At 33.4% G+C, this 23948-nt stretch overlaps 2 protein-coding genes and 1 long non-coding RNA gene across 12 annotated transcripts; 2 read left to right on the plus strand and 1 right to left on the minus strand.

The window, feature by feature from the left end:
* LOC147382379 (uncharacterized) lies at positions 1–9984 on the plus strand. 8 transcript variants are annotated; one of them, XR_015173733.1, is made up of 10 exons: positions 1–437; positions 521–797; positions 2273–3346; positions 3428–3537; positions 4600–4628; positions 4693–4780; positions 4879–4937; positions 6095–6463; positions 8727–8904; positions 9672–9984. XR_015173733.1 is itself a non-coding variant. In XM_086428722.1 (6 exons), the coding sequence occupies exons 1-4, from the start codon at positions 4458–4460 to the stop codon at positions 6284–6286; spliced, it is 324 nt and encodes a 107-aa protein (XP_086284848.1). In that variant the 5' UTR covers positions 3545–4457; the 3' UTR covers positions 6287–6463; positions 8727–8904; positions 9672–9984. The 8 variants fall into 8 exon arrangements, 2 of the variants coding, with proteins under 2 accessions (XP_086284848.1, XP_086284847.1); XR_015173734.1 differs by having other exon boundaries at positions 4705–4780; XR_015173736.1 differs by lacking the exons at positions 1–437; positions 521–797; positions 2273–3346; positions 3428–3537 and adding an exon at positions 3556–4489.
* A 7136-nt stretch (positions 9985–17120) lies between these two features.
* Positions 17121–19228, plus strand: LOC147382380 (uncharacterized). Of its 2 annotated transcripts, XM_086429457.1 has the most exons (4): positions 17121–17786; positions 17963–18350; positions 18533–18612; positions 18886–19228. In XM_086429457.1, exons 3-4 carry the CDS (start codon positions 18555–18557, stop codon positions 19134–19136), a joined length of 309 nt encoding a protein of 102 aa, XP_086285583.1. In that variant the 5' UTR covers positions 17121–17786; positions 17963–18350; positions 18533–18554; the 3' UTR covers positions 19137–19228. The 2 variants fall into 2 exon arrangements, with proteins under 2 accessions (XP_086285583.1, XP_086285582.1); XM_086429456.1 differs by lacking the exon at positions 17121–17786 and having other exon boundaries at positions 17799–18350.
* Positions 19229–20067: 839 nt separating this feature from the next.
* LOC147382381 (uncharacterized) lies at positions 20068–22423 on the minus strand. Of its 2 annotated transcripts, none has more exons than XR_015173695.1 (3): positions 22297–22423; positions 20689–20884; positions 20068–20486 (listed from the first exon to the last, which is right to left on the minus strand). It is a non-coding gene; the product is annotated as an uncharacterized LOC147382381 (long non-coding RNA). The 2 variants fall into 2 exon arrangements; XR_015173694.1 differs by lacking the exon at positions 22297–22423 and adding an exon at positions 21683–22280.
* Between the last annotated feature and the right edge of the window lie 1525 nt (positions 22424–23948).

Below are 23948 nucleotides of genomic sequence, written 5' to 3' on the forward strand. Positions count from 1 at the left end.
TCTTAATCAATCAGATTTGTTTTTACTGAAGTTGCTTTAAAATTCAATTTTATTTTGTGGTCATGCAATATCTTCCTTGTATCATCTCAACCACCCTCTCTGTATGATTTTTAGTTTGTGTTGTGGACACTTGTTTGCATAATTAGGTAATACCCTTAAAGTTTCTCACTAAATCAGCTTCTTTTGTGGTAGACAAGGTTTCAAGCATTTGTGTTGAGGGGTGTAAAGAGTCTTTTTGTTATAGATACAAATTATATTATAGAAAAATGGAAAACATGCCCCAGTAGAATAATATTTGTATTATTTCTAACTGTCATGCTTTGAGTCTCTATGTAACTTTTGTTGGGTGTATTTCAGGGAATAACAGAACAAATGCTTTACATTGGTATTCTATTCAATATGTTTGAATGGCATGTGGAAGATCATTTCTTGTATAGGTAAATAATAGTCTCCGTGGAGTTTCAGCATCTATTCCTAATTTTTGTGTTCTTTGTGCTGAGAGTGCATTTCAACCTGGCAGTATAAATTATGAGCACTGTGGAGCTTCAAAAACTTTGTACAGGATTCCAGGTCATGTAGCTCCCGAGTTTGAAAAGGTAGTTTGGGAACATGTGTACACTTGTGAATTCTATCGACCAAGGGAGAGTGTGGTGCGGTTGATGCACTATTGGGGAAAACAAATGTGTTCCCTACAAATATTTTGTTAGATCATGATGTTCCTCTCTATGAGGCTGTCCAAAAGCCTAGGGAGTTTGTGATCACCTTTCCTCGAGCATATCATGCAGGATTTAGTCATGGTAACTATGCTTCTGTTATTATTTATTACTAAATTTTTGTTCGTTAATTTTCAATTAGGGTTTGTTTGATTGCATGGAAAGTTAATTTACATAGAATTTGAAATCCATGAAAAATGGTGGTAAAAAATGGGTAGGGCTGGAAAATTAATTTCCATTGTTCGATTGCATCTAGACAAATTAGGGGGAAAATCTGAGGAAGAAGAAGAAGAAGAAGAGAGAGAGAGAGAGAGGGGGGGGGGGGAGAGGTTGCCATATTTGCTATACATTTGCATCCCATCTGCCTTCAACATGGTATGAGCATCTTGTATTTTTCTTTAGCATTACCTTTTTAATTATTATTCTTGGAGTCCGACTAGCCTTACTAATTTAATAAGATTTCAACTCTTACTAAGGGTCGTTAACCTCACCTTGTGGCGTCCAAAAACATGATCTGGTGTCTCAAGGTTCTAGAGGACAAAATTCTATGAACTTTAGAAAAAAAATTAAAAAGTTATTTTTCACTGTTGAACTTTAATTTTAAATTTTGGGAGAGTTTTGTGGAAGTTCTGTAGCCGTCCATTTTCAAAACCACAATTAAGTATCCATGGTTTAAAATTCTACTACCTCAACTTCGAGTATTGTAAGTTCTCTCCTGTTGGTGCAACTGCTGCTGCACATAATTGGAATTAATAAATTCATACTTTCAAAATGAATATTTGGAAATGCTTTCTTTAGTGTCTCACTAAACTTAGATACATGTGGATATGTTTTTCACTCTTTATAACAAACAAACTCTGACATAGTTTTACAAAATAGATCTCAATGAATGTACAACCTAGACATGTGAGATTTCTTGTCTTAGGTGGAACTTGTAGAGAGTAAAGTGTAAAAATAAAATAATCTATAGTAATGTATACATAGTAACCCACTTTGTTATTTGGTTTAAATTATAAAAAGGGTAACCCACTTTGATTACTCTATATTTATTTATTTTTAATAATTTCTGTATTAATGTGATGCATATGCAAGAGTGCTGAAGAGGTCAAGTCAAAGGTTGACCATTCTGTGGGCCAAGGTGATAAAAACTGTTTTTAACATGTTCAACTAAAAAAAATGCCAGATTTGCATAAAATACAACAAAGTTGAAAATCGATGCAAACAGAAAAATATAATAAACCCAATTATGAGATTATATCCTAGAGATATGTAGACATAAACCAACATGCAATGCTAGATTGATCAATCTGGCATATGCATTATGTTTTCTTAGGTTCAAACCCCCTTGAACCCTACTTCATTTGCCAACCTCTAACCTTATTACTATTTGTTAAAGTGTGTGGTAAAACTTAGGGTGCTGAACATTTCCCATATATATATATATACTTACTGCAATTTGTGAGATTGACATTCTATTGTGTTCACCTTTTTGTTTTGTGAAACTTACTTTGCCATTTTATATATTGATCAAACTTCCTGAAATTGTTATTGTCTTGAAGAGAGATGGAGTTCGAGGATGTAACAGAACAAATCAATGGGAAGCTTAATAGAGGGATGGACAAAGATACCCTTTCATAGAGACTTTAGCAGATATATAAAAGGCTTGACTTTATTGATGCATATGTTGCAGAGTCACGTTCAACTTCCATTCTCACGGCCAATTCTCAATGTTTTTTCGTTGGTGTCCCCCTTTATATTCATCTCACAGAAAATTTTGATGTCTTTGCAACACTTGATATTTTTTGCTTCATATTAATTACCTAAACCCTTTAAAACTCCCATGGTGCCCCAGTTAGGCATGAGAAGACATGGGTAAGGTCTCCATGTCAGGTATGATTCAGCACTACCTGAATAGTGTATATTGAAACAATATTTAAAATCATGAAATTATTTTAACAAATTTTAAGAAAAATGTTAAAAATAATATTATATTAACATTATAGGCTTCTCCCAATAATCTAAGATCTTGGTTTATGCAAGTTGACACTGTGACCCTTACCCATACCTAGGTAACAAAGAAAATAACTATCCAACATGAATTTCTTTTGACATGTGTTGCTTTTTTGCTTCTTAGAAAAATATGAGGTGGTGCAAGTTTGACCCTATAATTCTTAATGTCACTACATAGACATGTTTACCTACATATGTTTTATGATTTTTGTTATAACTTTTTTTTTTTTTTTGTTAACTAATCCCTTTTTAACTCCGCCAATGTAAAATTATATGTTTTACATTTTCAGTCCCAAGCCTAGATAAAGGATGAGAGAAAAGGATGGTCCCAAGCCCGGATGACTGTTAATTAAATAATTTGTCAAAAAAAAAAAAAATCCATATATGGTATGAATTGCATGGACATATTAATGTGTCGTCTTTGTTGTGGTTGTGTTTTAATGATCTAACTTACCCAATAACAGATGGGCTTTTTATCACTTGTCATTTGATACTTTAGGAAGACATGAAACCTTTTGGAGACGATGTGGAATCATTTCTCTCCCAAGATGATGGGGATGGACGGGATATTTTTGGTCCATAAAAAATATGTCCTACCCAGCATAAAACAGAATCCTCCAAGGGTATTATATGGTCTTTTGTTCTTTCTCTAACAGTAACTTTTCAACAAACTGTATCCCTGATGATCACATTCACCATTTCAGGTTTTACATTCGCCGAAGTTGGTTGTATTCATCCGAGCAATAGCAAAGTTGTATGCTGTCATTTCTCATCAGTTGGAAAGTTGTTGGCTAGTGGTGGGCATGAGAAGAAGGTAATGCATGGTTGCATGTGATTGAGTAACCATCTTTGAAGCACATGGCACATCTTGGCATGAAAGTGGATAGGAACCATTGATGCTTCTTCACGCCAAGATGTGCGAGATGAGATCCAAACTTGAGGTCACTCCAGCACGACTCATGTGAAACAAAACTCCCTTCTACCCTCCCCTTCCTGTTGTTGTTGTTGTTAATAGTGGAAGAGGTCATTTTTTTGAAGTCTCTTATAAAAGTAAAAAAAAAAAAAGATTAATTAAGACCAAAGCTTAAGGGCAGAGGTAGGATTTTCTTCTAGAAAGGTCAAAGAATAGTTAATTTTCTTGTAGAGGGACCAAACAATATTTAATGGTAAGGTTGAATAGCTTGAAGATGAATGGTTTGGGGGATAACACTAAAAGAAATTTGTTCTATAGCAACAGATTTCAACGACGGCCTCATTTAAACCTTCGCTATATCTTTCCTCCAAGGATGAGGAAGAAGAGCTCAGTTGTCATTTGCTTCCATCCTTGGCAACATGTTATCTCTCTCTCTCTCTCTCTCTCTCTCTCTCTCTCAAACAAACAAACCTCCCGAGTCTGGCTAAGTTTTTCTATAAATCGCACAAATACATTCCCAAATCCTTAGTAAATCTCTTTGCAACATTTTTGAAAAAACCTAATTTTCATTCTACACTCTGCAGTCGACAAAAAAAACCTAATTTGCTCCTTTTGCTCCTAATTTAAATTGGTATATTTCTTTATGGACCTCAAAACCAGACGAATTGGATTAAAAATTCCCTATTTTTCATGGAGGAATCTCTATCTCAGCCCATCTTTAATTTTTGGTGGAAGTGAATTCGATTTAAAAGAGATGCCATGATAACTTAGCTTACAAATTCAGAATACTGGACTGTTAGTGAGATTGAGAGAGAGAAAGCATGGCATCTTGTCCTGTAGAGCTCGCCACGAGGTGTGGTTTGTTCGAAGCGTTGCCAGATTTTGTTGTGTTTCTATGCTCTATCCATGATAATCCACTGTTTTTTATGGATGATACGTTCGTGACAATCTCTTTGGCTGCAGTTTCTTCTCTTGGAGAGTTTACATCGAAGGTGATTATTAATTTTGTGCCACGGATCTAACTTAGGGTTTCTGGACCCAAAATGATGTGGTTAGGACGTATTTTAGGAAGAGAAAGGGACAGAGAGACCATTTGGTGTGTTTCAAAATGCGGAAAGGAGATTGCTTTGGACACTTGAATGTGGCAAATTTCTTTGCTTTTATGATGAAATTATAGCACCTTTTTTTGTTTAATTTTCCATTCTAGTTGAATTGTTATTGATGGAAATGAACTGAATACAGATGAAGATAATCAAATTCAGTTGCCCTTAGCAAATACGATCCAAAATTCTTCTACTAAGGTATCATTGATTCGTGTTATCATGTATTGGTTAAATAGTTTTTGGTTATATTAGTTGTTAGCTTTGGCTTCTAAAAATTGTTTCTCTCCAATCTCTTCAAGTCTATGTTTTTAAGATTCTAGTGTTCTTATTCAAACCATCATATGGCCATACTTTTCTGTTAGTAGGTTCCTAACCCTAATTTGTTAGGGGTATTTTTACTATTTTCCTATGGGAGAAACATTGTAATTCCTTTTTGGCTTTTGAACATAGTGAAATCAGTGTGGCTTGTGTTGTGGTTGATTTCTTGGTTATTGTTTTCTTGTTTGCTCTCTTCAATTGATTTCTCATAGTTGAAGGTTGGATTTTTTCCTACATTTCATTCCCCATAACCTGAAAATTATCATATATGTCATATAATAACACTCTTCTGCAAAATATCCGCTAGTTCGTATGTTGCTTACAAGGATATAAGATGAAGACCAATAAATCCAAAAGGGATGAAACCTGTCATCATTTGAATCTCAAGATAGCTGGTAATCTGTGTATACTGGGAATTGATATAATGGATCTAATCAAGAACTTGACGAAAAAAAAACCCGTTAAGTGAATGCTAGTGACCCTTGACTAGATTTTATGAGATAGATAATTTTCTTGGTATTAATCTTTGCCTAGATTTTCAGCAATAACTTTGGTAACAATTAGATACTGATTTTCTTGGTGTTAATCTTTGCCTAGATTTTCAGCAATACTTTGGTAACAAAAAGATACTGATTTTCTTGGTGTTAATCTTGATGTTATACGTATCTTAAAATTTTAAATGATGAAGTTGGTGGCTACTAATATGTTATAATCATGCTAGTATTAGACACTGATTTTGAAGATATAGGAATGGTCTTACCCGAGGTGCCACTTCTACTTCAAAATCTCACCTCTGCTTCCTATTTTGCTTCAAAACCAGAGTACTAATATCTCATATTGCATTTGATTCACCTTTGGTGCCACTTTTGTAGTTCTATAATTTTTTGATATTAACATATTTCCTATTAGTAAATTTTTTAATTCCATTCCTCTATTTGTGGTTTTCATCCAGTATTTCAGGAGAACTTTTTTAGTTGTAATCTACTACTATACCTAATGTGTATTACAAAATTACTTTTTTTTTTTTTTTGTTATAGGTACTTTCATTTTGTTTTGGTATGACCAACCGACCTATTTTAACACTTCCCTTTGTGATCAAAACAATGAAAATCTCGGAGTTCAATCATCTTGAGACACTCTATTGGAGTACCTTTCCCCCATACATTATGTGTATTTCATTTAGTTCGCATTACGCTTGTTGAAATTCTCAGGGAGGAAAAAAGGGTTAGAAAGTGGAGGAAAATGATTGGTGTTGGTGGAAGTGATTGGAAGCACTATGCCAAAAGGAAACCTCATGTGATCAAAAGGCGTATCAGAAAGGGAATTCCTTATTGTTTAAGGGGTCTTGTTTGGCAGTTGATCTCTGGAAGTTGTGATCTCTTGCTAATGAACCGGGAGTTTATGAGGTGCTATCTTTTTTAAAACACTCGTCTCATTAAATGATCTATCTTGGAAGATTTTCTAGCTTGTTATGTTGTATTTCTTTATTTCATTATTTTTCTTTATACTTTACATTGTTTGTGAATGTAGTATGCTTGATATTGTTTTGTGGTTGAATTCTTCATAAGAAAATATCAACTGTCATAAAAATTAGGGTTGGTTTAAAGCAATTCTAAGCTTCTAACAAACATGATTATTTCCACTATTTATATTTACATGAACCTTTTCATTTTGGAAAACAAGGAAGCTAAGTAGTTTTCTTATATAAACTTTCCCAACTAAGCTAGCTGACACATTCAAGCTGAGAGTTCTATATCTCATAAGGGTCATAACCTTCTGTCCTTGTTGACAACATCGCACTTTTTATCCAGTTATGCGATATTCCTTGAATATTTAATATGCTCCAACTTCGACAAGTTTCCACGAGGTTAATTTGCTTTGAATCTAGATTCAATGTTTTTATCACTTGAAGTTAGAACTTTTTACTTCTTTAAAGAAGTAATTTTATATAACTTGAATCTATTCTTAGAATTTATATATGACAACGAACATACTTATAAATTTTGAATATTTAGATATAATTTTTGATCCGAGTATCCGTTTTAATTTACTAATATTATATATGCATTTTAGGTTTTTTGTTAAGATCTATCAATTAGATAAGCAGCTTAAGCTTTTAAAAATCGGCAACATCAAGAAGATAAAAAAAAGTATACTCTAACCAAGATTGGAGTTGGATCAGCGCATAACTTTTGATGATCCGAGCTGCAAGGGTTGAGTTCAAGTGTCAAGGTTGACTATGATGATTTTTAAAACAACTAGCTTCTTTTCCAATGGATAGATCTTCATTAGATATCGAAAATGTATGTATAATAATAGCAAAACGGATATTCGGATCAAATAAATTCCTTTAATTATCCATATTATGGCAAGTTGACTCACTTTTATAGAATAACCATAGATTTTATTTCTTTGAAATCAACACTTATAACAAATAAACTTAAATCAAGTGTTCTCTGTCCACTGCCACATCAGCACTGTGTAAGCAAGGAAAAAACACTATAAAAAGGATGTTGGGTTTAGTTAGATTTTCAGTTTAAAACCAATAAAGCATTGTTTTTTATATACCATGGATAGTAGTAGGATAAGGCCTTCCATGAGGTTGTGTTTGTGGGTTTTGTGGGTAATATTATTGGTTAAGTTTGAAGGATTAGGGTGTTTGGGATGCTTAGAACAAGCAAGTAGTGTCCTTTGTGACATTTTATTGATATTTTGAGTGCATTCTTGCTGAGAAACACATAAGAATAGGCTTTTTCTCTCGACAGTGGATACACATGTGCAACACATAATTGAAATATTATTTGGATGTCCACTTATGTGTAAATCCCTTGGTATCTAATTTTTTGCTTTTGTCCCTAGGCGAAACAGCTTTTTGTAATTGGTCTAAGTTTCATTCTTGGTTAATAATGCAGGTGTGCAAACTAATATCATTACTGTTTATTGTAGGTACTTACCGAGTGGGAAAAAAATCCAAGCATTATCATCGATTTTTTTAGTAGGGTGCAATGAACTTGCATATTGTTTTGTTCGCTCAAGCCTTGTTATTGTCATGTTACTCATAGAATTCATGGTTCAATTTCGGTTGGAAACTCTAATTAGGAGGGTCACAAAGAAAGTGATCCTTACTTTTGATTTAGTTTCAATATGTTTTGGTATGTCTTGGAATGTTTCTATTGAAACATTCTGAGACATTTCCAGAACATTCATCAAAAATTTGATCCTAGATAGGTTTCACATAGGAGGATTCAAATAATTGTTTGTATTGGCCAGTACATTCTAAAACCTTATGATAATTTAAACCATGATTCTAACAATAATGATCCAAATTTAGGCCGGCCTTCCAATTCAGACTACCATATGCTTTGATTCCTACCCATTATCTTCTACGTTTACTGCAGTACTGAATTAATTGTTTTTCTGCCATTATTTCTTTTATTAGTGATGCCCATCCAGCATGGCTTCTGTTTGAAGTACCAATTTCTGAGGGTTCATAATTTTTTATGTTTGAGATTAAAATTTTCTATTTCTTAGTTGTGGTAATGTTGTTTGTATGCATGTTCCATGCACAACCTTTTCTTTCTTTCTTTTTGATGACTTCTCATATATCTAGTTACATTTTGTGAATGCAAATGCTTTTACTTATTGAAAGGATCACCGAATGGTTTGTAGATTGGCAAAACAAAGGTTTTCTTAAGGGCTGATTAGATGGCAGAGTTAGATGCACAGAGAGCAGAGGTGCTTAGCAATGCACCCAAATGTATTCAGCGGAAAATACGAATATACATTGCTAGAAAGCATTTTATCACATTACAGAAAGCAACTACTCAAGTGCAGGCCTTATGTAGAGGTAGCCCATCCAAATTACTTTTCTTGCTCTAAATAAATTAATTTGCGTCAAAATTTTACTTTTTCCAGTCTGTGATGTCGTCCTTATTTGAATTATAGTTTAGGTAGAATTGTTGCTCACACTTACGTTAGAATGGATACTGGCATCTGCTTGGTTTTTAAGTCGTAGTAACTTGGAACTAATTAATCAGCATTATCATTGTCCAGTCTTAAAAATGCCATATTTTACAGCACTGTAACCTACATATCAATCAAAATGCACTCAAGATAGTTCCTGTACAACTTACATTAAACGAACAAATTATTGAGATATGCCTAGTAAACTCATATTGGTGCAACTGCAGCAAATCCAAAGCAAGTCCTTGTATTCCAACAATGTCACAACCATATCATCTCAAAAGTAAAAGGTCCCTTCAGATGTTATGGATCTTTTCTCAACAGTATCTGTGTTTATCGTTGGAATGGCCCCTTTTATACACATTGAGAAAATTAAAAAAGAAAAAGACATGCAAGATCTTAAGAAATGCATCATCACTGTGAGACATTAATGGGCATTTCTTGTCCATAGGGAAAGATAACCATAGGTGTGGTTTGGTTTTTTTTTACAAGAATTGTAGAACAGATAAAGAGATTCCCAAGATTCTCTCTTCCTTTTCTCCTATTCTTTGTGAAATGGCTAAATTGCCAACCTCTTTGTGTTTTAGTTCATAGTTCATTAACAGTGAAATACAATCCTTAGGGGTGCACCTTTTCTGTGACTGTATCCAGGTTCTTGAATATCGTGGTGAACAGGTAAGACGAAGTATTGCAGATTTGAGGGAGGCACGCTAACGATTGTTTCTTATTTATATTCTACAAATCAAAATAGACGACCTTGCAATTTGATAATGAAGAATGGGAGGTTGTGTTTGTATGTAAGTGGTGTCAAAATATACCGGCAAAACAATCTTAGCCCAACTATTGTCGTGTCAATCATGTTTTCTTAGAGTGTGGCATTTGGAGTGCTTATTGCAGGAGTTTCAAATTGTAGATTAGAATTTGGATTGGCAATTAGATTTATGAAAGTTGAAGACGAGGGGCATTTGAGTCTTTTCATGTTGGTAGTCGGGGTTTAGGTCATCAATTTCGAAACATAGGGGTATCTCCAATATTCAGCACTATGTGAGGGGGGCAGGTGTAAAATAAATATTTTTTTCAAAAGTTCTTATAGCGACGGCCAAGACCATAGGTAAAGACCTAATATTTAAAATAAAAAATACCCAATAGCGATGATCGCTACCGTAGCTAAAGGCCTAATATTTCTTGTTATTACCCTATAGCGACCATCAATAATGGCTGTCGCTATAAGTCCCTTATAGAGTAATATAGTGTTGGGGATTTTAGCGACGACCACCGATAGCGAGGGTGGCTATTTGCGACAGGTTTTACCCTATAGTGACGGTCGAAGACCATTGCTATATCCCTATTTTACTGTAGTAATATTCAAAGATCTTTAGTTAGAGATTCAAAAAATGGGCATTTAAGTTATTTTTCATTAGCTTGTGAGAGAAGACCCAAGTCAAGGGGAAATGCGACCAAAACGCTTACATACCTCCCTCAACCTCAATCTTATACAATAAACAAAGGTAATTGACCTCATTACTCTCTTCAACTTAAAACCTAACACCTTTTTAACTCAATCTCTTCCTAAAACCAGTCATTTCAATCTCTTGGGTAAATTTTTTTTTTTTTCTTTAGATTTTAGAAGTTTAATCTAGTTTAACCTTCAAAGTAAAGAACAAGATAGGATTTTTGAAATATAAGATGGTGAGATTTTTTATAGAAAATTTTAGGGTTTTATATAAGGCAATGTTCAAAACATTGGATTGAGGTTGAGTTAAATAATGAAAATCAATTTTCTATAGAGGTTGAAGTGTTTGAATATGATTGATTTTAGCAAGGAAAAAAAAGTTTTCTTTTTTTTTTGTTACAAGTTGAAAATGAAGGTATTACTGTAAATTTTTTTTGTTAGTCTATAAAAAAAGAAATGGTCAAAGGGGTATGACATTAGTTTGAAAACAAATGTGGGGAATCTCAATTATTCATGGAAGTGTAGAACATGGTTTTTAAACTCGTCTGAGACCGAGACATATCATCTGAGTTAACTCAGTATCGAAGCTGAACAAGATCAACTCACAAAGTATTTTGAGATGACCACGTATCGTGAGATAAGCAAGTCATCTCGAACGATATTTTCCAATATCTCGGACGATACAAACGAAACAGTGCAAAAAAACTCATGAGTTAAACAGGACATATCGGACGAGATTTTCAAAATTTCGTCCAAGTTAATCGAGACAAATGAGTTAAAGCCTCATCCCTCTATTCTTTCACCTTGAAATCGATTTTTTTTAAGTTTATATTTTTTTGGGCTCATTTTTTACTAAGAATCATTTCTAAATTTTTTTAGATTTTTTAAATGGTTAAAAACCATTGTCTAAATGTCGAACGAGATAACTCGAACAAGACGAGACGTATTGTCCAAATCAACTCACTATCGGAGCTGAACAAGACAAGACATGATACCGAGTTTAAAAACCATAGTGTCGAGAGGTGTCTAATGACTATTCACAGAAAAAAAAAAAAAAAAAATTTGTGGTCAATTGAAAACACCAAATACAAAAGCATCTAAAATAACACAAAAATGAGGGGAGGGCAAGGGTGGGGGAGGGGGCAATTTTCCCTAGTGGTACCTTACTAGCTTTGCCCCTTAATATTCACTTGATTTTGTACCTCTGTTATGGAGTCTCTATTATGTTTGAAATCATACTTGATGGAGCCAAAACCATCTTTTAATGGTTTTGTTTTTCTTTCCTAAGAAAAAAAAAAGCTTTCATGTAAAATCAGAAATATTTAATGTGTGTTTGGTAATACTTCTAAAGTCTGAATGGCGATAGTCCACCATTAAAATTCAGACTTCAAATCTGTGAACCATATTTGTTTAGGTTCAGATTTCAGAATAAGAACATAATTTCAGCGAAATAAAATCAATGATAGAAAGTCACTGGAGGGAAGTTCTAAAATATGGAAAATTAATTTATACCTAAAAATCCTTAAACCCTTACCTCTCCTTCCTATCCAACTCAGCTATCAAGATTTACGCAAGTATGTGCATCTACCACCACTCTATTGTTCTTTCTTGAGCGATTAACAGCATGTGAATCTAATATTGAGAAAATCCCAAAATCAAAACTTCGACCAAATCAAATCTGAAATAAACAACCAAATCAAAAATCAAAACTTTAATAAAAACCCCAAAATCTCAAACAACCGACCGAACCCATTATGGAGAAATAGAATAAAAAGTAGAAATTGAAAAAACCTATTGTTTCCATTTTTTTTTTTTTTTTTGTAGGTATCTTTACCCTTGGAAGGGATTTCAACGACTTGGTACAAGTAACAAAGTGTTTAAGAAATTTTTAGTAATTTTGAGTATTGGGTTTTTACTTGAAGGAGTCACCATCATCTCTTTTACAATAGATACCCATTTATCTTCTTCGTCTTGGCCTTGGGCCATTGTTGTTGTTTTAGAAATGATCTAAACCCTTTTCAACATCTTTCCTTCTATATCTCTCCATCTTCTCTCTATCTTTCCTTCTTTCTTTTTTGTTTTTCTTCTTACATAAATTTTGGTCCAGCTGGGTTATTAGACTAATATAGATAAATAAAGAGAGTGAGAGAGAGAGAGAGAGAGAGAGAGAGAGAGAGAGAGAGAGAGATGGAGAGGCTTTGTTGGGTGGACTCTATAAGGTGTATAAGTTGTTTCCTTGGTTCTTGGGAGGACTTTTTGAGGGTGTATGAGTTATTTCCTTAATTCTTGTGTTTTACTTGGTTTTGATGAATTGGAGAGAGAGAAAGAAAGAAAATAATATGAGTTGGTTCCTTGGTTCTTGTGTTTTACTTCGTTTTGATGAATTGGAAAGAGAGAATAATATGAGTTGTTTCCTTGGTTCTTGTGTTTTTTTTTGTTTTGATGAATTGAAAAGAGAAAGAAAATAATGTATGAATGTGAATATGAATGAAAGTGACGAAAAAGTAGGAAATTGAAAAAAAAAATATTTTATTTTATATATTAATGATTTGTTTTTGTACTTTAAGATTTTTTTTGTCTCATGTCTTTGTGGTCACTCAAGTTCTCAAAAAATTAAGTGACCTGTATAGAGTTGACTGAGATGCATAAGATTTACAAGAAAAAAATTGTCTTATGTCACTATGATATATAATTGCTCATCTCACCAAAAAATCAGTAAATGCTGACGATACCATCCTCTCAAGGACATCAAAATAATCCTATGTGTGCAAATGTGATCCAATAGTCCTCTAGGTTCCAACATTAAAATGATTTACCACCTTGGGTAGTAATGGCATTCATAACATACAAAAAGTCCTAGCCAGGTCATTTGAACTTCGGTTTGCCAGCAACATTGAGGGTGTCATGGATAACAATAATATACTATTAACGCAATGAAATCCACTAGGCCACCCTCTTCAAAGAACAAATACACAATGAAAACAAACACAGTTTCGAAACTCACAAACAATCCTCCAAATTCATAACCACAATGCCAACTAATGAAAGGAGTACGGTAAAAATATAAACAAATGAGATGATAATACCCATTAAATAATCTAAAATTTGTTCAATGATCAAATTTTTTTTACATTATTTTATATATGGAATTAAACTAAATGGTTTGTTGTTGTATTTGAATGAGACTTTTTTGTCTCATGTCTTTGATGGTGAAGGAGATTGAGAATTTTTTTAGATTATTTTATATATGAATGAGACTAAATGATTTTTTTATATTATTTAATATATGAATTTTTTTATATTATTTAATATATAAGATTAAAATTATTAATATATCATTTTAGATCATGTGTTATTAATTTAACTTGTTGTTGTATTGGGTAAAAAGAAAAATTTAAGTTTAATGCTAATAGCAAGTTGTCAACTCACTCTAAGTATGTTTCATTTTCATTTTCATTCATTGTAACAAAAAAGACATTCATATAGGTTGATTAATTAATTGTTGGATGTAATTTGTTTTCAAGTTTATATATTAAGAGTTTGAAATCTTAAATTTTAATTGATAAGCATATGATGAATATAAAGGTATCAATTCTTTTAGTATGTATTAATATATTACTCTAGGGGTTATCAATGTAACAAAAAAAAATAGTAATATAAAATGGTGTTAATTTGAATTAATTTTGATTTTTAAACAATTATTAGTCACATAATTATTATATCAAGTATAGAAAGTCTGAGGGAAAATGAGTTGGTTTCATAAAAAATTAATATTTTAGCACTTTATAAATAAGACAATTTTGAGATATATTGTTGTGATTTTGATTTGATTAATATTCCCATATTGTGGAGGTCATGAACAACCCACTTTGAAGCTTTAAATATATTGTTGTGGTATTGGTTCCATCTAATTAATACTTCCATTTCATTATTTATATATATATATATATAGGGTCGCGTTCCTAAGACTCATTTTGCGACTCACATCGCGACTCACCATTTCAGCCGTTCGATATTCGTTAAATCGACGGTTCAGATCGCGACTTGAGTTTAAAACGATGAAATTTCGTTATTTACAATTACCTCCCCGATAACAAAATAAAAAATAAAAACTAAAAACGAAATTTCAGCTCAGCCGAAACTTCGTCTTCTTCGCAACTTTCAGATCTGATTTCAAATGAAATTTCAGCCGAAACGCAGAGAGAAATCTTCTTGTGTTCATCTTCGATCTCTTCGTTTCTGCCCTCTCTTATCTTTCTCTTTACAAAATCATCGAAAGAAACGAAGACGAAAAAAAATCAGAACGAAAGAAAACTCGTCTTCTTCGTTTCTGCCCTCTCTTCTCTTTCTCTTTACAACGCTTCTTCCTCATCTCTATTCCCTCTCTCTCTCTCTCTCTCTCTAGAACAGATGACGGCTCATACAAACGAAGAGCTCGATAGAAACCCTAAGGTAACAAATCACAAACCCTTGTTTTTTATTTTTTTTGCACTTTTATTTGTTTAATAATTTTTCTTTTTAATTTTTTTGCTGAGTATCTCCATCTCCATCTTCGTTTTCTTCTTCTTCGGTTTTTAGTGTGTTGTTGGGTGGTGACTTAGGGCTTTCAATTTTTTCACTTTCTTGTTGGATTTTTTAAAAAAAAATTCCAAATTTTTTATTACAGAGACAAGGTTGGTGGTGACTTAGGGCTTTCAACCTCTATTTTTAGATTTTTCTACAACCGGATAACCAAGGTTGTAGAGATTTACCCATCTACCTAAGAGATCTTGAAAAAAATACCACTCTTGAATTCCTTAAAGAGTTTACACCCAAAGACAAAGAAAAAAAGAAATCCCTAGATTGAAATGATGATGTCCATGAGAGAGTTTAATGACTTCTATATTAAAACTTTATCATTTCTGTTAAATATGCAATTTTTACCTATCAAAAATAGATAAAGAAATAATGATGTAATGGAAGAAAATTTAATTTAAAACTCCTACAACCAAATTTTTGTAGTTTTAGAATTTTGTCTATTGACATGGATTTTTAACCTGACAAAATTCATAGACTATAAAACTGACAGAATTCATGAATTCGTAGATTATAAAAGTGACGAATTCACTGTAAAAACATTTTTTGGGAGTTAAAATGATTATTGTACCGAATCCGAAATTTTTTCATATTCAGGGTACGAAATGGAGATTCACCCCTTAAAAAAATAAGTCATCATTGAGAATAAGTGAAAATTGAGGTGCCAATAGAAACACACTCTCAAATTTTTTGTTTTGTTTTAGATTTCTATTTGTTAGATTTAAGATTTGATATGGGCCTAATCCTAATTGTAAATAACTATTGAAGTTGTGTCAATGTGTTATAACACTTTGTAATGTTGAGAATAGGTAAAAGTTGGGGTGCCAATAGAAACACACTCTCTCATTATTTTGTCTTTTTTATTTATTTATAAAGATTTTCATTTATGAGATTTAGGATTTTATATAAGCCTAATCCTAATTGTAAATGACTGTTAAAGTTGTTTCAATGTGTTATGACGCTTTGTAATGTTGAAATAATTAGTTGAACCAAGCTTTTGTAATGTTTGGATTGTGTGTTTTAATATTTAACTAGGGTGTGATAAATTATTTATGAAATTGGGGATGTAATAAGTAAATGTATATCACTTATTCATTACAAGTGGCCTTATAGATTTGGTCATATTTTCTAAGGCTTTTCGAGGTAAGTTAACTAGCTATTTGACACACATGCCACTAATCCTTTTGAGGATTTTAGAAATGGCTTTCCATTTATTCTTTTAGATAGCTTCGAGTATCATTGATTTTGAATGTAAGAAATATGAGTTGGCAACTCCTTTTGTATTATTATTTAGATGTTGAATAAATAGAAATTTCAATATATTTTGGTTAATCTCAATTGGGACTTCTGTTAATTTGTTTTAGATAATTCTTCATGGATATGATTGACGTTGACAAGTGTGGGAGTGTACATGTGAATGAAAATGTGGGATCATCTTCGATTATGGAAGTAGATATTGGGGAACGTGTTGATTACCTCAGTCCTAACAAAGATGTTCAAAAGTTAAAAGCACCATATGTTGGAATGGTTTTCGATTCAAGTGAGGAAGCAGAAAATTACTATGAAGAATACGGACGTCAAGAAGGGTTTTGTATTCGTATACGAAGTAGTTCAAGGACAATAAGAGGTTCAAATGCGGTGACTGGGATAAAATATTGTTGCATACATGAAGGCAAACATGCACCGAGGATAAAAGAAGATGCGATGACAGATGAGAATGAAAAGGGGAAGAAGAGAATTGCAAAAAGTTGTTCTACTGTTAAATGTGGATGTGGAGCATACATGCGCATTGTATTCGACCAACGTGTAGTAAAATTGAGAGTGTCGCTTTTCAACGATGATCATAATCACAAGATTGTCACGCCATCGAAGAGAATGAAAATGAAGTCGAACCGAAATATGCCGAGCGTAGCTAAGGATCTAACAGAAATATTTCGTAATCAAAACATTCAAATTAATAAAGTTCCATCAATTCTTTGTGGAGATATGATCGGTTTTGATAATAGAGACTGCTACAATCACCTTCGAAATGTTAGGCGACAGGATTTGGAAAGAGGCGATGCACAATGCCACTTGTCTTACGGGGTCTCATGTGCAAGACGGGTATTGTTGTGATCAATTCTGATGTCATAACTTTTGTTCTCACTTTTTTGTCTTTTTTTCAAGTTAGTTTTTCAGGCTTGTAGATGTTGGTTGTACTGGTCCATGCTCCACAGATGGTTCTACTTTGGTTTATTTGATACTAAGATCATTCTATTATTATCTATTATCTTTAACTTGAAATATATTTCTTACATGTGCTCTTTTAATGGAAAATATGTTTGTAGAAGCCATGATGATTAGATGGGCAGTAGGAAGATTAGAGAAAATAGTATTATAAATGGGTATGTTAGAAAAGTCTGTTTGAGATAATTTGGATATGTACTAATAGGATTGGAAATACCACAAAAAATAATTCTTAATAAGGGTTATTTTGTTGCTACATGCCCATTGAATAAGCAGCAACATATTTTTGAGATTGATAATGATTTTCAAATAAGGTAGGCTTGATTTGCTTCCAATTCAGTAAACCATGTGCACTAGCTTAAAATGAGAAATGGCTAATAAGGCGAGGCTGAGGCTGGGTTAGAACGGCTTCATCAATGTGCAGAGAAGGAATTACAAGTTTTCCTCAAAGCAGAGGGGGGTCCATCCAAAGACTTCAACGAGTTCTGCACAAAGTTAGCTGGTCTGACCGGGTAATTTTGATAATTAGAACTGAAACATACCATTGAATGAGGACCTTTTACCTCTGTACTTTGTGCTTATAGACACAGTAATTGCAGTCTCAATTTACATCTTGACTAAAAAGATTATCTTTTTTGGCTTTTCAGACACTGATTTTCTTCTGCATATTTTTGAATGATAATTACAGCGTGACTTGGAATTATTTCGAAAATCTGGTCCGAGCATTGGAGAATGGTCTCTCAGATGTGGACTCACAAGGTGACTGCAGCAGGACAGTGAGCTCAAAGAACATGGGGGGTGGGGGCAGCAACAAGGGTGAAACCAGCTCTAGTGCTTCAACTCCTTGACACAACCATGTAGTAACTTATCTTAGATTGTATATATATATACAGAGTTTTTGACATCCATAGTGGAGCCTTGACTTAGCATACATGTTATGTTCAATTGTGATAGTGATATGTTGACACTTCTAAGTGAAGAATTAGGCCATGATGAAACATGAAAAACTGAAAAAGATAAAGAAGTACGTGGAACTGGATGAGGAAGAAAGAAAAATTCGTATGGCTTTACTGGCTGTGAGTAACATCACTTATAAATTTGCTTTTGATTTCATCGTCTGGACCACTGTAGACATTGTTTCATGCATCATTTTTTATACAATTACCACTTCTTGTTACATTAGTATGCTTACTAGTCCATATAGGTCCAACAATATATGCATATATCACTTAATTACTGATAGCATATGAAAATTCAGTCTGCAGGAAAGTTAGTCAAAGATGACAGAGTCTCAAGATGGAAATGCAGCGGTTAGCAAAGGAACAAAATCAGTTGCTGGTATGTTTTTTTAGTTTTTCTAGGTTGGAAGAACTTATTATGGTCATTTGTGTTTGATTTGGTATTTCTTATGGTCTACTCTACAACTAGAACACATCATACAACTTTACAATAACTCCCATTTTACTTCATATTCAATGGCTAGTGAAGGACCTTCTAATTATGTAAATAGCACAGTTATCAGGTGGAGATTGCTTTTGCATTTCCAAGTTCCCATATTCATGAACGAGTGATGATATTTTCTTTTAAACTAATTTATTATGTTTGATGCAGCTGCTAAGACGGCGATGAATCTCTTTAGTCACATGCCAGAAGCAACAAACAGGGAGAAGGAACTGATGAAAGCGTGTACGTACCCAAAGTTGGTGGCTGTAATTATTTGCAATGTGAAGATCATTACTGCTGGCCTTACCCAATTGAACCTCTTATCTTTTGGGGCTCCTTATTACATGGGAATGTGGCATTTCATATGTAGTCTTATCATTTTAATGTCGTATGGTAGCATTAAAAAGTATGTGATGTGAGAAAAACTAAGAACTTGTAAAAAGGATAATATCCTTCTTTTTGTCGTTAAATGGAGCTTGAATTGGTATATAATTTTGATCGATTTAGGCAACGAATGTGAGTACTTTTTTATTAATGTCTGTATGAAGTAGGAACGATTAGGTGGTAACAAATGTGTGCACTTGCCTCTCTCTCTTTCTCTCTCTCGCTCTCTCCCTCTCTCTCTTTTAAGAGTTGTGATTGAGTTTCAGAATGACCATGATCTACCTTTGAGCAAATGTAGTTTGATCCATTCGATTGTGAAGGGTTTATAATTTTAAACTCAAAAGAGAAGAGATCCAACTGATGGGCTCATAAAAACTGATGTTCAATCCCAAAAACCTCAAATAGCATTCTAAATTTTCTAATAATAAGCACCTCCCCGTCAAAACTGGGAAATATAAGACACTTTTGTTTGATTACGGTATTGGTAGAATGGACTTGTTATTTTTTTCTTTTTGAGTTTTATTTTGTCATGGATAAGATAGAGAAGGGAACACTGATGTCCTGTTGATTTTTTAATTTAACAAATGATACAAGACTTTGGCGGATTTTGGCATGAATGCATTCGCTAGCACAATTTGTTGAAACTTATTTTTGGTGGAATCTTGGATGTTATAACTTTCTAGGGGAAAGATAGTGCAAATGTACCATATCAGTTCTCACTATTTCAATCTAACATTCTTACTTTGAAGCTATAATCACTGACTTGTTTAATTGCCTGCAAAAATGAGTTATTTCCTTTTGGACTGTCGAAATCTGTTCAAGTGGAATTTCAGTTGTTCCCAGTGCACTAGCTACTCAACAAAGTTGTGCAAAAACAAGTTTAGCTTTCCAACAATCATTATCTGTTTTAAATTTAGGAATTTAACTGCATAATTGTTCCCAAAACTTTCACAATAGTAGCTGAAATAGGGGGAAAAAACTGCTTCCTTTCATTAAGTAAATGCATCTATCAGAACTAACAAGCTTAGAAAACAAGTTCTCATTATGAAAAAATAAGACTTATAAGGGAAGGCAATTCGTTGTTTAGTTTAAAAGCTAATCTTGACGCATATGAGTTCATCAGCCTGCCATTCCCCTTCCGGTTTGTTTGTTCCCACTTCATTGTTGCCTTAAGGGAATACATAACAAATAAATAACACGGCTTGTCTCTCGAACCTCAACTGCAATGACATCTGTATCTATGTTCCTACTTACTTCTGGGTTCCCCTTAACCCCAATAAGGCAATGTTCCTTGCTATGATTGAGCCAATGGCCTGTGCGTCCCGTTCTGATAATTTTTTGTAGTTGATTAGTCTTCACCCAAATGAGCTCCTCGATGTTCTAAACTGAGGAACATAATCAAATGTATGTCAGATTATATGCACTTTACAAACATAAAAGATCCTCCAGGATTGAAGTAAGATCTGAGAGTTTCATCTACGATAGCAAAATCAGAACAAGCATGTATGACAAGATTTTGGTCAAAATTTTCACATTTTACTATGCATATATCTCCATTATCTACAAAAACTTTGATGAAAAATATACCTGAAGAATCAGACATGTTAGAGAACAACTTACGCGACTTGCCATTCCAGTCAAACAACTGAAGGAAACCCCCAACATAACCTCCACCACCCTTTAAACCTCGTTTGTCAATCCCCATGTCTCATGTAGAGATCAAGACCATCCAACACTCAAATGAGGGGAAAATCATGTTTCTATAAACATGTTTCTCAAGAATCTGGAAATTTACAAATATAAGAAGAATAATTAACTTCACCAAGCTAAAAATTTATCCCAACAACACATAAAACAGAAATTTCAATCAAATCCACATTTCAAAGACCCTCCAATTTCAATCAAAATGGATTTTGATGTATAAGACATTACGTACCACATTCACCCCAATTATCTGTAAACTAGAATTTCAAACATGAATTTTAAATTGATGAATTGGACAATAAACCAGACAGAATTGAATGGGACACATAGCCATTTTTTAGGCCAAGGTTTAACCAACAGAACTCATTATGAAAGCAGGCCTTGAATTTCTTCAACAGTTACAAAATACAACTATGTACCAGTGAAATAACAAGAAAGCAGCAGCTGAAGCAAATTGGAAATACAGTAGAAAATAAAAAGATTAGATACAGAGAAAGAATAGAAAATGAAGTTGAAGGACAATGAAATGAGATCTTAAATGAAAGAAGAACATAAAAGAGAAGCTCAGTATTTAAAACTAAAACTCAACTAACAACAAATGCTATAATGGCCTGATTTGGAGAATATAAAGTAGCATTAAATGGAATCTTAACAGCCTAATTGTGGAAGAAGAAAAAAAATAAACTACAAAGGAAACTGTAGAAATATTATAAATAAATAAAAATAGTACTTCAGTTGAAACAAAACTTCAAATAGCAGAACAATAGGAAGAACAACAATTTACAAGCTCAAATACACAAATCCATTTGTTTCAATATATGTTAAAACATGAAGAAATATCAATGGAATGCAGAAAATCAAGTAAATCTGCTTTCACCTCCATTGCTGTCTTTCACTTTGATGAGCTTCCTTGTATCTCTCCCAAACAATGAATCCAACAACCCCATTTTCCATAAAAGAAAAGCATCAATCAATCAATCAACTCGATAAATATCAAATTAAATTATACCCCCAAAAAAAAAATCAGAAAAAGCTTCCAAGAAGAAAGAATTTATAAATTGATGATAAATACGCCATCATTGCCAGTTCAGTCTAAGTTCTCATTCTAAGTTCAGTATGAATAAATTGATGATACATACGCTGGGGGAAAACAAATTGACTGGATAGCTTATGTTTTGTTTGCTCTATGATAAGTCACAAACCAACAAATATTCAGAATCACCACACTTGCATCTGCCTGTACACACGCGTACAACTATCACCCTCATATGCACCCCACAATGCATTCAAGTGCACACAGGCAGAGGTTTGTTAGCATGCCAGGGTTCACAAACACATTCAGATTAGATGCAAGAAAACTGATTAGGCTGATAATGCTCGAGATAATAGAACTACTTGCAACTTCTAGAGCACACTAATTGTATAATTAAATGCTAAACAAAAAGGTATTACAACAGCCATTTAACATTTGCACAAATGCAATAAGACAACCTTCTGAAGAATGTTTAAATATGCAACAAGTGCTTTCGCATCACCCTCCTCAAACTCGAGTAACACAACTCCAGTACTTTGAAGGAACTGTTTAAACTTCTGTTCATAAATTGATAAGCAATCAAACAAAGTACTCCACCAAGTAGAGCGGAATGCTTTACCCTGAAGTAACTCAAAAACCTTTGAAGCACCCTCCTGACCAAATGCAATGCACATATGTAAGTATAAATACATGTGACAAATAACTTTGCACATTGAAGCAATAATCATGCAGGCAATGCTCATGCTTACACCTCTTAATTATCTTGGGATGTAATGTCACCCAATGGTTGAGCCTGGATGAATAGAAGGTCAATGACATGAACCATGTAAAAATTCAGCACAAATTAGATGCATTAAAAGCAAAAATCAAAGAGTTTTATTTAAGGATGAGAAAATTAAAGAAAGTAGTTGGATTATTTTCAAAATGAAAATCACATGGGGAGACTAAGTATTAAAAAGAAAGAGTTCTATTTTGATGACTTTCAAGTCTGTTTTCGTATATGTTTCATCATTTCTTACAGTTTCATAAAAATTTCGTTAACATTTTCATATCATTTCCATGAAAATTGTATAAATTTTCACACTAATCGAAACATTTTCATTGAATATTTTGATTTTGAATGACAAAGAATATTAACTCAGAAACAAGAACTTACAGAAAACCTAATGCTGAATCAAAAAATTTCAACAAGGAAACTTAGTAACTTCATTGTGACAATTTCTGCAAATCCATAGATTATAGATAATTCTCAAGGGAGAAAAAAATAAGTTTGAATATCCACACCATAACCCATTTTTCTCTCCATAATAAAAACACAGCAAAGACCGATAATAATAAAAAATTATTAAACAAATAAAAATGCAAAAAAACAAAAAAAAACAAGGGTTTGTGATTTGTTACCTTGGGGTTTCTGTCGAGCTCTTCGTTTCTGTGAGTCGTCGTCTGTTCTAGAGAGAGAGAGAGAGAGAGAGGGAATAGAGATGAGGAAGAAACATTGTAAAGAGAAAGAGAAGAGAGGAAATCAGATCTGTTGGTATGTGACGAATGCAGAGAGGAAGTCGAGATCGAAGTGAGAAGAAGACGAAGAAGAATGGTTCGTCGGTGCCGTTGCAAATGATGTTGGTCTGTGTGTCGTCGAACGTAGAGAGGAAGTCGAGATCGAAGAGAGGGCAGAAACGAAGAAGACGAAGTTTTCTTTCGTTCTGATTTTCTTTCGTCTTCGTTTCTTTCTATTTTGTGTTAGCAAGCAAGTCGATCGATGTTCGAGATCGAAGATGAACACAAGAAGATTTCTCTCTGCGTTTGCGAAGATGGATGGAGAAATCAGATCTGAAATTTGCGAAGAAGACGAAGTTTCGGCTGAAATTTCGTTTTTATTTTTTATTTTTATTTTTTTGTTATCGGGGAGGTAGTTGTAAATAACGAAATTTCATCGTTTTAAAAATGGGTCGCGATCTGGACCGTAGATTTAACGAATATCGAACGACTGAAATGGTGAGTCGCGATGTGAGTCGCAAAATGAGTCTTAGGAACACGACCCATATATATATGGCTTCTAAGAATAAAGATAAAGAAAGAAATGTTATTAAAGCAGACATTTCTACGAACC

Source organism: Akebia trifoliata, chromosome 16 (assembly GCF_017979445.1).
Source record: "Akebia trifoliata isolate Shusen 1 chromosome 16, ASM1797944v1, whole genome shotgun sequence".
Taxonomy (NCBI): Eukaryota; Viridiplantae; Streptophyta; class Magnoliopsida; order Ranunculales; family Lardizabalaceae; genus Akebia; species Akebia trifoliata.

Coding starts and splice junctions, on each gene's coding strand:
- LOC147382379 (XM_086428721.1), top strand. CDS start 4,458: ATGGCATCTTGTCCTGTAGAGCTCGCCACGAGGTGTGGTTTGTTCGAA. Junction 4,781..4,878: donor GCTTTGGACACTTGAATGTG/GCAAATTTCTTT, acceptor AACTGAATACAG/ATGAAGATAATCAAATTCAG. Junction 4,938..8,726: donor TCCAAAATTCTTCTACTAAG/GTATCATTGATT, acceptor AATGGTTTGTAG/ATTGGCAAAACAAAGGTTTT.
- LOC147382380 (XM_086429457.1), top strand. CDS start 18,555: ATGACAGAGTCTCAAGATGGAAATGCAGCGGTTAGCAAAGGAACAAAA. Junction 18,613..18,885: donor AGGAACAAAATCAGTTGCTG/GTATGTTTTTTT, acceptor TGTTTGATGCAG/CTGCTAAGACGGCGATGAAT.